This window comes from Hyperolius riggenbachi, chromosome 8 (assembly GCF_040937935.1).
Source record: "Hyperolius riggenbachi isolate aHypRig1 chromosome 8, aHypRig1.pri, whole genome shotgun sequence".
Lineage (NCBI taxonomy): Eukaryota > Metazoa > Chordata > Amphibia > Anura > Hyperoliidae > Hyperolius > Hyperolius riggenbachi.
Window position 1 is genome coordinate 88031227 of NC_090653.1, and position 14224 is coordinate 88045450.

General features: G+C 49.7%; 1 protein-coding gene across 1 annotated transcript in view; it reads left to right on the forward strand.

Annotated features, from left to right (window-relative positions):
- The first annotated feature begins 2182 nt into the window (after window positions 1–2182).
- CLPTM1 (CLPTM1 regulator of GABA type A receptor forward trafficking) overlaps window positions 2183–14224 on the forward strand; it is a 77204-nt gene continuing 65162 nt past the window's right edge. Inside the window, exon 1 of the mRNA XM_068250880.1 lies at window positions 2183–2423. Coding sequence (XP_068106981.1) covers window positions 2397–2423 — 27 coding nt within the window. The 5' untranslated portion in view covers window positions 2183–2396. The remainder of the gene's footprint in view (window positions 2424–14224) is intronic.

A 14224-nucleotide genomic window follows, 5' to 3' on the forward strand; every position in this document is an offset into this window, starting at 1 on the left:
TCTTGGCCATCCAACCTGCATGGCTGGTGAAGGTGCTAAAAATAAGTGCACCCACTGGTCAAACTCGGCCATGGTGGCTGTTCAGGGTCAATTTTGTAGCACTTTATGCAACCAGGCAGAATTTGCGTCCTGGAGGAGAGGTTAGTGTTAAGGTGCGATCACAGAATACTGATGTCCCCTGCCCCATCCCCTTGGGCAACATCCCTTGTCCAGCCCGGAAAGACGCTCGTCAGCTGACAGCGTGTTCTGTTGCTATGCAAGGGCCGGAGGGACAACGGAGTGGCGTGTGTGTGATGTCATGTGGCGGGCGGGGGCCAACTTTAAAGAAGTTGGCCTCGGGGGGATCGCTTGCAGAGTGGCTGTTGCTGTTTGGGGCCCTCTGTACACACGCCTATCAACTGAGGCGGTCATTATTAACCAAAATAGACACAAGAGACGGCACACTGAATAGCGACTGCAGCAAGAAGTGTAGGTTAGTATGAGGAGGATGGGTGGAGGGTAGTTATAGGCATGAGAGAGGGATAGGGTAGTGTTATGCAGTGGAGAGGGGAGGTTAGTGTTTTATGTAAAGCAGAGAAAAGATAAACTGTCTTGGCCAAGAATTTAGCCCTTGTATAAGTGTCCCACGATGTTGCGGCCGATGTGGTTTAACGGTTTGTGGAATCCCAATGCACTGCATTACCACAAAAAGTGTTTGTTAAAGCTATTGGGAAGCCCCCTAAAAAACAAACCAATACTTACCTATGGAGAGGGAAGGCTCTCTGTCCTATAGAGCCTTCCCGCTCCTCTCATGGTCCCCATATTCCAGCACTGTCTCCCCCGGTAGCAGTATTTAACGATCAGACCAATACTGCCCTATGCCGCTGCATGATGCTTCAGAAGTCTTCAGGGGGCTGCATAACGCACCTGCGCTAGAGCGCTCTCTTCCATGCGCAGTACAGGGCCTACCGTCTTCGGGAGCACTAGAGCTCTCGAAGAGAACACTTTCGAAGCCTCCCGCGGCAGGGGATTCAAAGGGAGGAGCCAGCGCTGGTACGCGTATATTGTGAGAGGAACAGGAAGGCTCTGTAGGACCCAAAGCCTTCCTTCTTCTTAGATAAGTGTCTGTGGTAATATGTGGTCTGATAAGGGTCTGGATCTTAAAGAGGCTTCCCCCATTTTCCTTTTCAGCACCGTTCCAAAGTGTGATCTCCGTGTGTATGCGCATTACCAGCTCAGGCTCTGACAGAAATAGCTGAGCCCCATAGGGTCCATGCTACTGCTCAGGCGGCTCTTGCGTGGACCAGATCCGGCTATTACTGAAGAAAGTTAAGTAGAATGGAGCTAGAGTGCATGTGCAAGGCATCCTCCAGCAGACTTTCGGGGGTCCACCACTGGAACGAGACAGCAGACAGAGGCGTATCTCGTAATACAGAGCCAATGGCAAACACTGAAAATGCACCCCCCCCCCATCAGAGCCCCCTTTCCCTCAGAAAACAGCATCCTTTCTCGGAGGCATGTGTTATGGTTGTCTGTGTTTTCTGGCTGGGGATATTGCTGACGTTACTTCTTTGGAACTATCTCTTCTTATTCCCTCTCTGTCCTCTTTTCTAACACTAGGCCAAGTGCACCCTACATACATAAGTTAAGTAGCCATGATCCCCAGATAACAGAATTCATTTTATCTGACTGATAGGGGGGCATGGCGGTGCAGCACAGGGGCAGGCATGGGGTGCAGCACAGGGGCAGGCATGGCGCCCTTGGTGCTGTGGCGCCCGTGGCCTGTACCCCTCTAGATACGCCTCTGACTGCAGAGGAAGACAAATGAAGTCTCTTTTAGGATCCTTCTTCAGCCATGCACTTTTCACTAGGTTACCTCAGATTTTGTAGTTTTTCATAATCTGTGCTATTGTGCTCAGTTTCTATTTCCTTGCTCTACGTCAGGGTTGCCTTGAGGAACCAGGAAAATACATTCATAAGTTTGTCCATGCTTTTCGAAGCATTTTATACAGACCTGGAGTCTTCCTATTTATTATCGCTAAATATATATAAAATGCACTCAGAGAGCCCAGAATAAGGTAAATGCAATCAATCTATACCGTCTTTTGATTTGCCCTTTTCAAATATGGCGGCCTTAGTACACACTCCGCCCACCAAAACGCTAATCCCACGTTCTAATATGCCCATTACAAAGATGTGGCCTGTTCATCTTGACTAACTGCATGCCCTGGCTCAAGATGGCGGCAAGCGCTTCACGGAAGGGAAGAGCTAAACAAGGTGACCCGTGCCTGCTGCTGCCGTCTCTTTCAGGCGACGTCGGAGGACCCTATTGGCTAGAATTGCGGTAGTGCCTGGCTGTGTGTTCCCGGCGGCGTCTCACGAGATCCGGCGAGTGCGGTGACAGAGCAAAGAGCAAGATGGCGGCGCCGGTAGGTGAGACTCAGGTAAGTGTATTCATGCTCGGGGCCTGGCTGCTGTGTATGCTGTGAGAGGGGAGACAGCAGGGGCAGGGATGGCTGTGATTAGGGTCATCAGTGCCAGAGCCATAGAAATCAGTCCCCCAGGCAGTGACATCTCATTGTTTCAATGAGCATCTCATTTCCTGGGACAGTCTCATGATGTCTCCTGGCCCTGGTTCTGCAGTATGGCTGTAATAGCCTTTATCTGTGGTCTGATCCTGCCTCAAGCATTGCAGTCCTTTCTAGGATCTATTTCGGCCAAAACTCAATTTGTACATGCATGTCTGCATGTGATTATATTTATTCCCAAGGCTGAAATTATATTTTGGTAATGGGAGGAGTCTGATGGTTGGCTCCCTATGCTATATATGGCATACTGTTCAGTCAGACTGATGGCACACAAGCAACTTTTCCGCCAACACGACAGCGGACATGATAGTTTATGCAGCAATTACGTATACGTGCTGCTGACCAACAGAACAACCAACTCAATTAATGCATGCGGAAGCAAATGTCTGCAACAGCAAGTCGTTCAAATGACTTGTACACATGCGGCCAACCTGCACAATAGTTGGGCAGGTTGATCTGCCAGATGAACCGGGCAAACAACTTGTTATCAGTTGGTTGTCTTTTCATACACACGCCCAACTATTGTTCAACAGACCAAGTTTAGACGGTAGTTGGGCGGAAAAGAACGAATCATTATGTCTGATTTTTGCTTGATATCAGTGAACAGCTTTCATATGATTTCAGTGACTACACCCCCACCCCAAAAAAACCCTGATACTTGCTTTAGAAGAGGGAATCCTCCGGTTCCTTCCCATATCTTCCACGCAACAGTGGGTTGCTGAGCTTGTCGGAATTGTTACGTTCCTCTTTATGCATGAGCGTGGCCATACTACGTCTGCGTGAGTACGGCTGTGACTGCGCAGTAAGCCAGAGCCACTCGTCCATGAGCAGCTCTGTGCTACTGCCAGGAGCAGTTATGCTTGCACAGCTGTGTAGTGTGGACACAAACTTCAAGGGGCTCCCTGGCAGTGGCTGTGGTCTCGAGGAGAAAATGGAAAGCCTCTGGAGGATCCAAAGCTTTCCCTCTTCATAAGTAAATATCTAATTTCTTAGGTTCACCTAAGAGGGGGGGCCCTGTCTAGTGGAGTACATTTGAAATCGGCGCCGGTAGACTTGGGCGCAGGATACAGCAGTAAATGGCTGATCCTGCTGCTGCACAAGTCCGGGCCGTTTTAATTACTATTCCCCCTCTAGGCCGCCATGGATAGTGGGGGAATGAAATAATTCGGCTTCCAGTGATTGCTGGAGGCCGAATTATTGTGTTTTTTAAGCAACTTCGGCTCCGTCTTCTGACGGAGCCGACGTTACTCACTGAACGCCGCTATAGACTGATTCCCATTACAGTCTATGGCGGCGCTGGCTGCGCCCAAATCTAGCAGCGCTGAAAAGCACTGCTCCGTGTCTAGTGCCGGTGTTCCAACATTTCAGCATACCCGATAGCATACAAATTTTACTGAGCATGATGTGCAGAGTCATGCAGGTCATAAATTAACCCCATAATACCCATCAGCAGCTTTAACTTTGCAACTCGAGTTAGCAGCCTGGGTCCTGGTATGCAATGTCCACTATCCAAGTGTACATAGAATAAAAAGTGGTCCGAGCGAAGCGAGGACCGAGCCCGCAGCATTGTGTGCAAGCAAGTGCCCGGCCGCCATAGAAGAGCAGCAGACAGGCAGTGAATTCACCGCCTGTCAGCTGCCTGACTAAAAGAGGCCTTAAAGTGTACCAGAGACCTCATTAACTAAAGATTTGATATTTACTCAGGGCTTCCTCCAGCCCCATAAACACGTCTGAGGCCCACGCCATCCTCCCGCAGTCTGCCGCTCAGCCGCAATCAGTCCTGGCTCAGTCGGGTCTAGTCTGGGTCTTCTGCGCATGCATGGACCTCCCACACATGCGTAGTAGACCCAGACTGACATGACTGAGCCAGTTACTGGGGCTGAACGGCAGACTGCGGGAGGACGGCGTGGGACTCGGACGTGTTTATGGGGCGGGAGGAAGCCCTGGGTAAATATCAAATCTTTAGTTAATGAGGTCTTGGGTACACTTTAAGGACCAAAACAGTTTGTATTGGCTGTCAGTGTGATGACTATCTTCTTTCTTTTCCTGACTTAATGCATGTGACAAGCAATTGGCAGTGCCTTATATTTTCAGCTGAAATCTTTGCCCCTGAGCACTTCCGGCCGGAGCAGTGCTTTTCAGCGCTGCTAGATTTGGGCGCAGCCGGCGCCTCCATAGACTTCAATAGGAATCATTCCTATTGAAGCGCTCAGGGAGTAACGTCGGCTCCGTCAGAAGACAGAGCCGAAGTTGCTTAAAAACATAATAATTCGGCCTCCAGCAATCGCTGGAAGCCGAATTATTTCATTCCCCCACTATCCATGTCGGCCTGGAGGGGGAATAGTAATTAAATCGGCCCGGACTTGTGCAGAAGCAGGATCAGCTATATACCGCTGTATCCTGCGCCCAAGTCTACCGGCGCCAATTTCAAATGTACGCCTTCCGGCCTCTTCTTCCCTTTCCCCATAAAACAGAACATGATGCTTGGCTAAGCCACACATGTTTGAACTTTCTCTGTTTGCCAGAAGACTGTTGACTTAAATTACGGCAAATGGTTGTTTCAGTCAGGAGCAGCTGTGTGTCTGTTAATGGCTTTAATGCAAGTATCAGTCAGCTGTGCAGGATATTTGCAGCTGTCTGCCTTGTTCCTGTGTACTGCGGTAAGCCTCCTGCTTCACTTTCTTGGGCCACTGCTCAGAGGATGGTTCGTGCTTGTCTGCCAAGCATCTCTCACAGTAGAAGCCGAAATGTTCACTTGTCTGGCTGGACAGCCTTCGGCTACTAGCAGTGGCCACGACTGCCTTTTGGGCTGCAATTTCATGAAACTGAATGGCAGCCTTTGTAGCACCACAAATGGCATTGTTTGACTTGTGGTGATGCTACCCAGGTGTAAAAAAAAATAAATAAAGCAAAGCAGCATGTCACATTTGAGAGTGATGGCACTTAAATGTGACTCTATAGTGGGTCTGCCTCTCCAGTACCCATTGTCACAAGAGCCCCACTGGCCGTGAACACGCAAAACCGTCCGATCCGATTCTAGCACACAGATTGAGAGCTATGGACGCAATCTGCGTAGAATTGGCGGAGTTTGAGCGTCACGACGCAGTAGGGAGCCTGTGAGGTTACGAAAATACACTTTTACTCCAACCCAGGGGTAGATTTGCCACCATCTCTGTTTTCTATCAGCCCAGAGAAAACTGCTAACTGGCTATAGACCTGTGAAACAAACAACCGGTTAAAACTGTGCAATTCCTATCTATCTATCAAAACAGTAGCGTCCCTTCGGAAGTTTAGGTCTCGTCTGTGTATACTGAATAGAAGGTTTTACTGAGAGGTAAAGACCTTTTAAAAAGCCTTTATTTGTTACAATATAAATAATTAATATATACAGACAATCGTGAACAATTAAACGATGAGAGACAGTGATAACACAGTACATAAAAGAAAAAGGGATAAAAAGAACGAATACTTATGATTCTGTGGAAAGTCCGTTCGGGAAAAGACAAAGTTCCTTTGTTGCAGTTAGTTCGCAATATGGCCGAACCACATGGCCGTTGCTCCGCCTGCAAGATGGCCACTGCTATTTCCCCAAGCAGTGGCAGTCTTTTCGGTATGATGGAAAGTGGGGGAATTGGCTGGGGGTCCTCATGCAATCAGTTTTGAGCACTGACATTTCTGGGCGGAGTCTCAAGCTCAGCCCAGGGGCGTGTCAGGCAGTGAGTTCTCAGGGGAGGAACTTCCAGCCATCCACAAAATATGTCCAATTTCATACCCCGCCGGGGTTTTGTCGCACATGCAAACCGATTTCATATTCAGATTGGGCTGAGAATACACGTTCATAGGACATCAAACTTGTAATATTTGGGGCGCACGGGGACCCCATTATTCATATCTCAGCCCCTGCTCGGGTTACCTGGCTATGTCTAGTATCACCATATTCTACAGAATTAGGGAAACAAAATTATGTAATTTTCATATTCCTCCCATGGATGGTATTTGCAAAATGTGACAAAGTTATCAACACCATGCATTCCATACTCAGTCTAGTCGGTGCCGTCAAGACTGGGAGGAATGTAGGTGTCAATAGACCTCATGCTGTGCTAGCTTCCCCTGTTGAATAGACTCTGTTGGTATTTCAGCTCTGCCCAATTAGCACATTAGTGTCACCAGAGCTTTTCCGGGAGCCTTAACAGGATTTCTTGCTAAACCAGGTTGCTTTAGCCATATGCTAACGCAGGCCCATTCAGCCCTCATGGCAAAAGGGGGGGGAAGGCAGGAAGGAAAAACTTCTATTTTAAAAATAAAGAATGTCAGTTTTCCGATCACGGTTGCGATCGGACAATCGGCCGCGAATCCTCGGACGACTGGGCGTCGCCCGGCGTCACACCTCCCCCTTCCCGAGCTCTGCTCAGGGAGGTGTCAACAGGACGCCTTCCGTAGCAGCTATTGGCGCTGTTGGGTCGGGTTCCCCCTGACACCGCGACAGCCCATCAGCGTTTTGGTGTCGGCTGCCTGCTTTGTGTTGGATCGTAAAGTCGTACTGCTGCAATGACAGGCTCCACCGTAGGAGCTTGCCGTTGGTTCCAGCAGTACGGTTTAGCCAACTCAGGGGATTGTGATCAGTGACGATCGTGAAGGAGCGGCCGTACAGATACGACTGCAGTTTCTGTAGGGCCCACACGATCGCCAGGCACTCCTTTTCAGTTGTGGAGTAGGCTACCTCTCGGGGCAGGAGCTTCCGGCTCAGGTAGAGGATAGGGTGTTCATCCCCCTTTCCATCCACCTGGCTGAGGACTGCGCCGAGACCGTAGTCAGAGGCATCGGTTTGCACCACAAACCGACGACTGAAGTCTGGGGCCTGAAGCACAGGGGCGCTTGCGAGGGCCTGCTTCAAGGCCTGGAAGGCATTCTCGCAAGCGGGGGTCCAGCTAACAACCTTGGGGTGCTTCTTGCTAGTGGCATCGGTCAGGGGCTTCGCCAGTGTACTATAGGCGGGAACAAATTTCCTATAGTAGCCGGCGGTCCCCAGGAACGCCTGGACCTGCTTTTTCGTGATAGGTCGAGGCCATGCCAGGATGGCGTCCACCTTTCCCGTGTCAGGTTTCAGGGTGTTACCCCCCACCCGGTGACCTAAGTACTGCACCTCGGTCATGCCAATCTGACACTTACTCGGTTTAACCGTCAGATTGGCCATGGCCAGCCTCTCTAGTACCTGGGACAGGTGTTTGAGGTGTTCTTCCCAGGTGGGGCTGAACACCGCAATGTCATCCAGATACGCTACAGCGAACCCTTGCATTCCCTCTAGCAGGTCGTTCACGGCCCGCTGAAACGTGGCGGGGGCGTTCTTCATCCCAAAGGGCATCATCGTGAACTCGAAGAGGCCGAAAGGGGTGATGAAGGCCGACTTTTGCCTCGCGTCAGGTGCAAGTGGTATCTGCCAATACCCCCGGCTCAGATCCATGATTGATAGGTACCTGGCTGATGCCAGTGTATCTAGCAGCTCATCAATGCGAGGCATGGGGTAGGCGTCTGTAGTGGTGATGGCGTTCAGTTTCCTGTAGTCTACGCAGAACCGAGTTGTCTGGTCCTTCTTGGGGACCAGGACAACAGGGGCTGCCCAGGCACTACTGGACTTTTGAACCACCCCTAACTCCAGCATCTCCCTCACCTCCTTCTGCATGTCCGCCTGTACCTCGGGAGAGACACGGTAAGCGGATTGCCTGATGGGGGGATGGGGACCTGTATCTACCCCATGCACCGCCATACTGGTCCGCCCCGGGATACCGGAGAAGGTGTGCTGGTACTGGCCCAGCACCTTCTGTAACTGCTCTTGCTGGGCTGAGGCGAGCTGTGGATTGACGTTTAGGTCGCCGTCCACATCTCGTACGTCAGCCAGCAGGTCTAACATGGGGTCTGCCTCTCCCTGCTCTAACCGGCTGCACACTGGCAGCGCATACTGGGTCCTGTCATGGTGGGCCTTCAGCATGTTTACATGAAAGCTCTTCTGCTTCCTGCCCCCCATGTTCACTAGATACGTCAGAGGGTTTAACCGCTGCACTACAGTAAAAGGCCCCTCCCAGGCTGCTTGCAGCTTGTTCTGCCTCACGGGAAGAAGGGCATATACCTTGTCACCCACATCAAATGACCGCTCTCCAGCAGTGCGGTCGTACCATGCTTTTTGTTTGGCCTGAGCCTGGGCCAGGTTGTTGGTCACTACTGCGGACAGGGACTCCATTTTGTCCCTGAACTTGAGGACGTAATCGACCACGGAGACATCAGTGGGGTCGCCCTTGCCCTCCCATGTCTCCCGCATCAATTGTAAGGGTCCTCGGACATTCCTCCCATACAGGAGTTCAAACGGGGAAAACCCGGTTGACTCCTGCGGCACCTCCCTGTACGCAAACAACAGATGAGGCAGGTATCGTTCCCAGTCCCCACCTTGCGACTCAACAAACGTGGTCAGCATTTGCTTCAGCGTCCCGTTGAACCGTTCACACAGTCCATTGGTCTGCGGGTGGTAGGGACTGGAGACAATGTGCGTCATGTGTATCTTTTTGCACAGGGCCTCCATGAGTTCGGACATAAACTGGGATCCCTGATCGGAGAGCATCTCCGCAGGGAACCCGACTCGGGAGAAAATGTTAAGTAGCGCGTCTGCTACCTTGTCCGCCCTCAGGGAGGAAAGCGCCATGGCCTCAGGATAGCGGGTGGCGTAATCCACCACCGTCAGGATGTACCTTTTGCCACTGCTGCTGGGAGTGGGCAATGGTCCAATTATGTCGACTGCCACTCTGTGAAAGGGCTCACCTATGATTGGCAGTGGACACAAGGGAGCCTTGCGGGGGTTCCCAGCCCGTTTTACCTTTTGGCAAACAGTACATGAGCGGCAATAGTTGGTCACATCGATCCGCATCCTGGGCCAGTAGAAATGACCCTGGATACGGTCAAGTGTCTTGTGGATTCCCAAGTGCCCTGCCAGGGGAATGTCATGTGCGGACTTCAGCACATGCCCCCGTAAGGCACTGGGTACCACAAGCAACTTGGTACCCACACTTGTTTCACCTTCGGTGGGCTGTACAGGCTCGCTGTACAGCTTACCACCTTCCCAATATACCTTGAAGGTATCTTCATTCGTGAGGGGCTCCGAAGCCTGTCTTCTGAGTGCCTCGAGGCTAGGGTCAGTCTGGAGTGCTTGCACAAATGCAGCACTCTCGCTCTCAGCCAGCTGGCCCGTGGCATATGCAGTTAGTGGCTGAAGGCTACCATCCCTGTGGTCAGAGGAGGAAGAGGAGGCCGGAACCTCTTCCACCTGCTCTGAGCCCAGGTTCTGAGCAGCGCGGCTGCGTGTTACTGCCAGTACAGGTACACCTTCAGACTGGCACATACTGGCATTACTCACATCCTGGCTGCATGCATGAATTACAGTGACAGGTACAACAACATTTTCATCACAAACAATCGGTATATCAAACACAGGTACCTGTGACACAGGTACTATTGGACTCGGTACCCCTGGACTGGGCACATTCAACCCACCTCCCCCCTGTTCTTGCCCCTTGGTGCAAAGTACCTTAGTGTGGGCGGAGAGTCCGTCTCCCTCCTGGCAGTCTGAGGGGCTTGGGGCAGGTTCATAATAGGACACAAGCTTGCCCAGGTCGGTCCCCAACAAAACTGGGACCGGCAGTTGGTCCAGGACCCCAACAACCTTCTCTTGAACCCCCACCCCCCAATCGATGGACACCCGAGCCTGGGGAATGCGAGAAAGAGTGCCCCCCACTCCAGTGAGGGTAAGGTATTTGTCAGGGAGGATATTTTCCGTCGGGACCAGGTGCGCACGCACCAGGGTGACATCCGCTCCAGTGTCGCGGAAACCGGTAACAAGCTGGTCGTTCACTGTAACCAGCTGGTGGTTGCTCGTAGCGGAGTGGATCCCTCTCCCACCTGCGAACATGACGTTGTTGGGTGCTCCCGGCTGGGGTGCGCTGGCTGGCGGCAGTTGCCGTGGGCGAGGTGTAGGTGGTGCAGGAGCTGGCGCGGTCTGCCTCCGCTCCGGGCAGTTAAACTTCATGTGTCCGGGCTTGCGGCAAAAGTGACAGGTGATGCCCTCTGTTACTGCAGGCCTGGACGCAGCAGCTGCGCTGGAGGGCCTCTGGGGCGCACGGCTCACAGAGGTAGGAGAGTCTGCAAAATTGTGGGACTGACCTCCTCTCCAGCTAGATGGGGCAGTCCTGCGGGTCTCCGGCACCCTGGTCGTTGCAAAGGTCTCAGCGAGGTCTGCAGCGACCGTCGCTGACGCCGGTCGGCGCTCCAGCACAAACTGGCGTACATCAGCCGGGCAAATGTTCAGAAACTGCTCCAGGACGATTATCATAATCATATCATAATTGGGGAACAATTTAACATGTGTATGGTACATTGGTCATATTTTTGAAATGTTACAATCAGTCAGAAAAATTGATTGCAATTTTTTAATTGAACAGATATTTAAAAAATTGTATGATGTGTGGCCACCTTTAGATATATGGTCGACCTTCTATGTTTTGTGTTTTCCTATTCAAAACTTGATTGGGGATCATATTACCATTTTTCAGCAATCCTATTACCGGTAACAATGTCTGATAGCGTAGTGCGAAAGCCTTTGGAAACCAGATGTAATTTCAAAGGAGCCTTGGCTTCTTGACTTCTGGGCTTTCTTCAGCCCTTCTCTGCTTGAAGGTGTTTTTAATAACAATACAGTATATATTACAATATGGTAATATGTGACTGGATAGTGTAATGGTTAAAGGAATACTTAAAGTGGATCCGAGATGAACTTTTACTCATTGCATAATTGTGTTTCTTTCCTATTGTTTATAGGGCATTCCTCAAGCCAAATACTTTTTCGTTTTTGTTTTAATACTCTTAATTCCCTATAAACTAAACAAGCCTTCGCCCATAGCTTTTCAGAGAGCCTTGGCATTTTCAGACAGTAGCAAGGGCTCATGGGAGTTCAGCCTGGGCAGGAGGAGGTATTACTAGCCAGAGATTTCAGAGGCAGAGGGGAGGAGAGGGGATTAGGTTTTTTTTTTCACAGGCTGAGTGCTGAAGATGCAGATAAGCTTGCCTGTGTGTAATGTTTACAAACAACATGGCTGCTGTCATTGTATCACAGGAAGAAATTCTATTGAAGCTGTTTGCAGCTAGATTTGCTCTGTAAACTATCTAAACTTTAGATAAGATATATAGACAATTTACTTGTCATAGTTAGTTTTTCACTCGGATCCACTTTAAAGGACACCCGAAGTAAAAATAAATGAATTAAATTATTGTATCCATCTTCCGTCTCCTAAAAATGACTTTTTAAGATATTCCACAGTTTTATTTTGTTTAAATCTACTTTTTAAGTTTTAACTGTTTTATTGTTCAATGACACATTTAATTGAAGTATGCCAGAGCTAACATTTCTGAACCATTGACCCTTTTTATCTCTTTCCTGCTCTCAGAAGCCATTTTCTGCTAGGAAAGTGTTTTATAGTTGGAGTTTCTTATCAGTAAGGGTCCCACTGTAGTCACTTCCTGTCTGAGTCGGGACTGAGTCAGCCATTTACATACCTGATATTTAACTCTTTCAGGGAGAGGAAGAAAAAAAGGAATACAACATAGTTTGTGTGTGCTCGGCACTGTACATACCCATGTCTATCTCATCCTGTCACCTCGGGTATCCTTTAAGTGAACTAAAAAAAATGCAGTTTTACTTACCTGGGGCTTCTACCGGTCCCTGCAGTCACCTTGTGCCCGCGCTAGTACTCAGTTATCCTCCGTTCCCCCGCCACGGCTCAGTTTAGCTTTCGGTGACTTAGCCTGTCGCCGGCCACTGCGCTTGTGTAGCATTGGCTGTGCGCTTCCTTGATCACGCTCCTGTCTCCTCTGACGTAGGAGACCTGGACCCATATGCAATTAACGGTTTCTCCTAGGAGAGAGTTTTTCCAGCTCCTCTTTAAAAGAACTTTTCAGCACTTTGTCATTGAAAAATTGTGAAAAAGTATTGCCAAAATTATCCCCCTATTTTCCTGCTTGCTAGTGGTTTAAAAGACATTATTTTGACAAGGTGTGAAAATAACACCTGGGAGTAAACTGTTAATTGCATTTGGGCCCTGGGTTCAAATCTCAGCTCTTCCTATTCAGTAAGCCAGCACCTATTCAGTAAAAAGTTCTTGGGCAAGTCTCCCTACCACTGCTACTGCCTATTGAGTGCACTTTAGTGGCTGCCTCGCAAGCGCTCTGAGTCCAATAGGAGAAAAATCCTATACAAATACTGTAATACTATGTTTTAAATAAGAGTAGGATAAGATGAATGTCTTCCTTAATTTATCCATCCCTTGTATCTGCGTGATATTATTATTCTTTATTTATAAAGCGCCAACATATTCCGTGGCGCTGTATGTTAGGGCAGGTGTGCCTGTTGTGACTTGGGCTGTCCCCTTGTCTGGTGATTGCACTTATCAAATGCAAGCTCTCTGCTTACAATTTGATTAGGATACCATTAACTAGGATTGTCCAGCCTGTAGCTATGGAAGACGGTGATGCGTGCAGGAGTCAGTACAACTGAAGGTGTTCTGGATGTCTTTCTGTATTAATCGGAATAGATGGAATCTGACAGGTCTGCTGGAGCTGGATGTTCTGTTCTATATGTGATGGCTGATAGCTGTGACTGTACTTATTCTATTTGTTCTGTAGAAGGACACAGTGCCACAGATAGCCAGGCTGTGCTTCGTCTCTGCTAGATCCATATTCAGCAGAGCACAATGCCTCCCTGGCTGGCTGTCTAACAGGAGGCCCATTTGTTCTAATACAATCACAAGAGCCCATTTGTATGGAGAAATGCAACGCAGCAGTAGACCTTGTTGGTCCTGTCATTGGCTCTTTTGTATTTGCATTGGCTAAAATCGGTGTTTGATAGTTTAACCCTTTCCTTGTCATAGGCTCATGATTTGGTCTACATTTTAGGTACAGTATAGTTACAATTTGGTATTGACTTTTTTTAACCTTTGTATCTTCTTCAGCTGTAATTTAGGCTGGTTTCACAGTGGGACGTTACAGGCGCACGTTAGAGCAGCCTGTAATGCAGCCCACCGCACAGTAATGAAAAATCAATGGGGCTGTTCACAGTGCGGACGTTGCGTTACATTGTAACGCTGCGTCACAAGACAACGTACTGCATGCAGTACTTTGGACGCGGCTGAGCCGCGTTAGACTGCTTGCACATGCTCAGTAATGTTGGGGAGGAGCGGAGAGCGGCCAGGCACATGGCTAATTAATATGCACTGCACGTTATGACGTGCAGTGTTTACTTCCTGGAGCAGCCGCTCTGTGCGGCGATTGGCCGGCGGGACCACGTGATGCCGCATGCGCACAAGAGTGCGCATCACGGCATCACTGACGCCAGAGTGAGCTGCACAACGCGGCTCACTCTGACGTCCAGATCCAGCACCACCAGGCGTTGAGTTAGGGGGACGTTATGCGACTTTAACGCCCCCTCTAACACTTCTTCCTAAATGATGGAATGCTGCAAGCAGTACGTTTCTGGAATATGTGCATATTTCATAGCCATTGATCAGGCTTTAAAGCAAAGTGTGTATTACAGCGTGGGGAGGGTCCTTTGCAACACACATTATAAT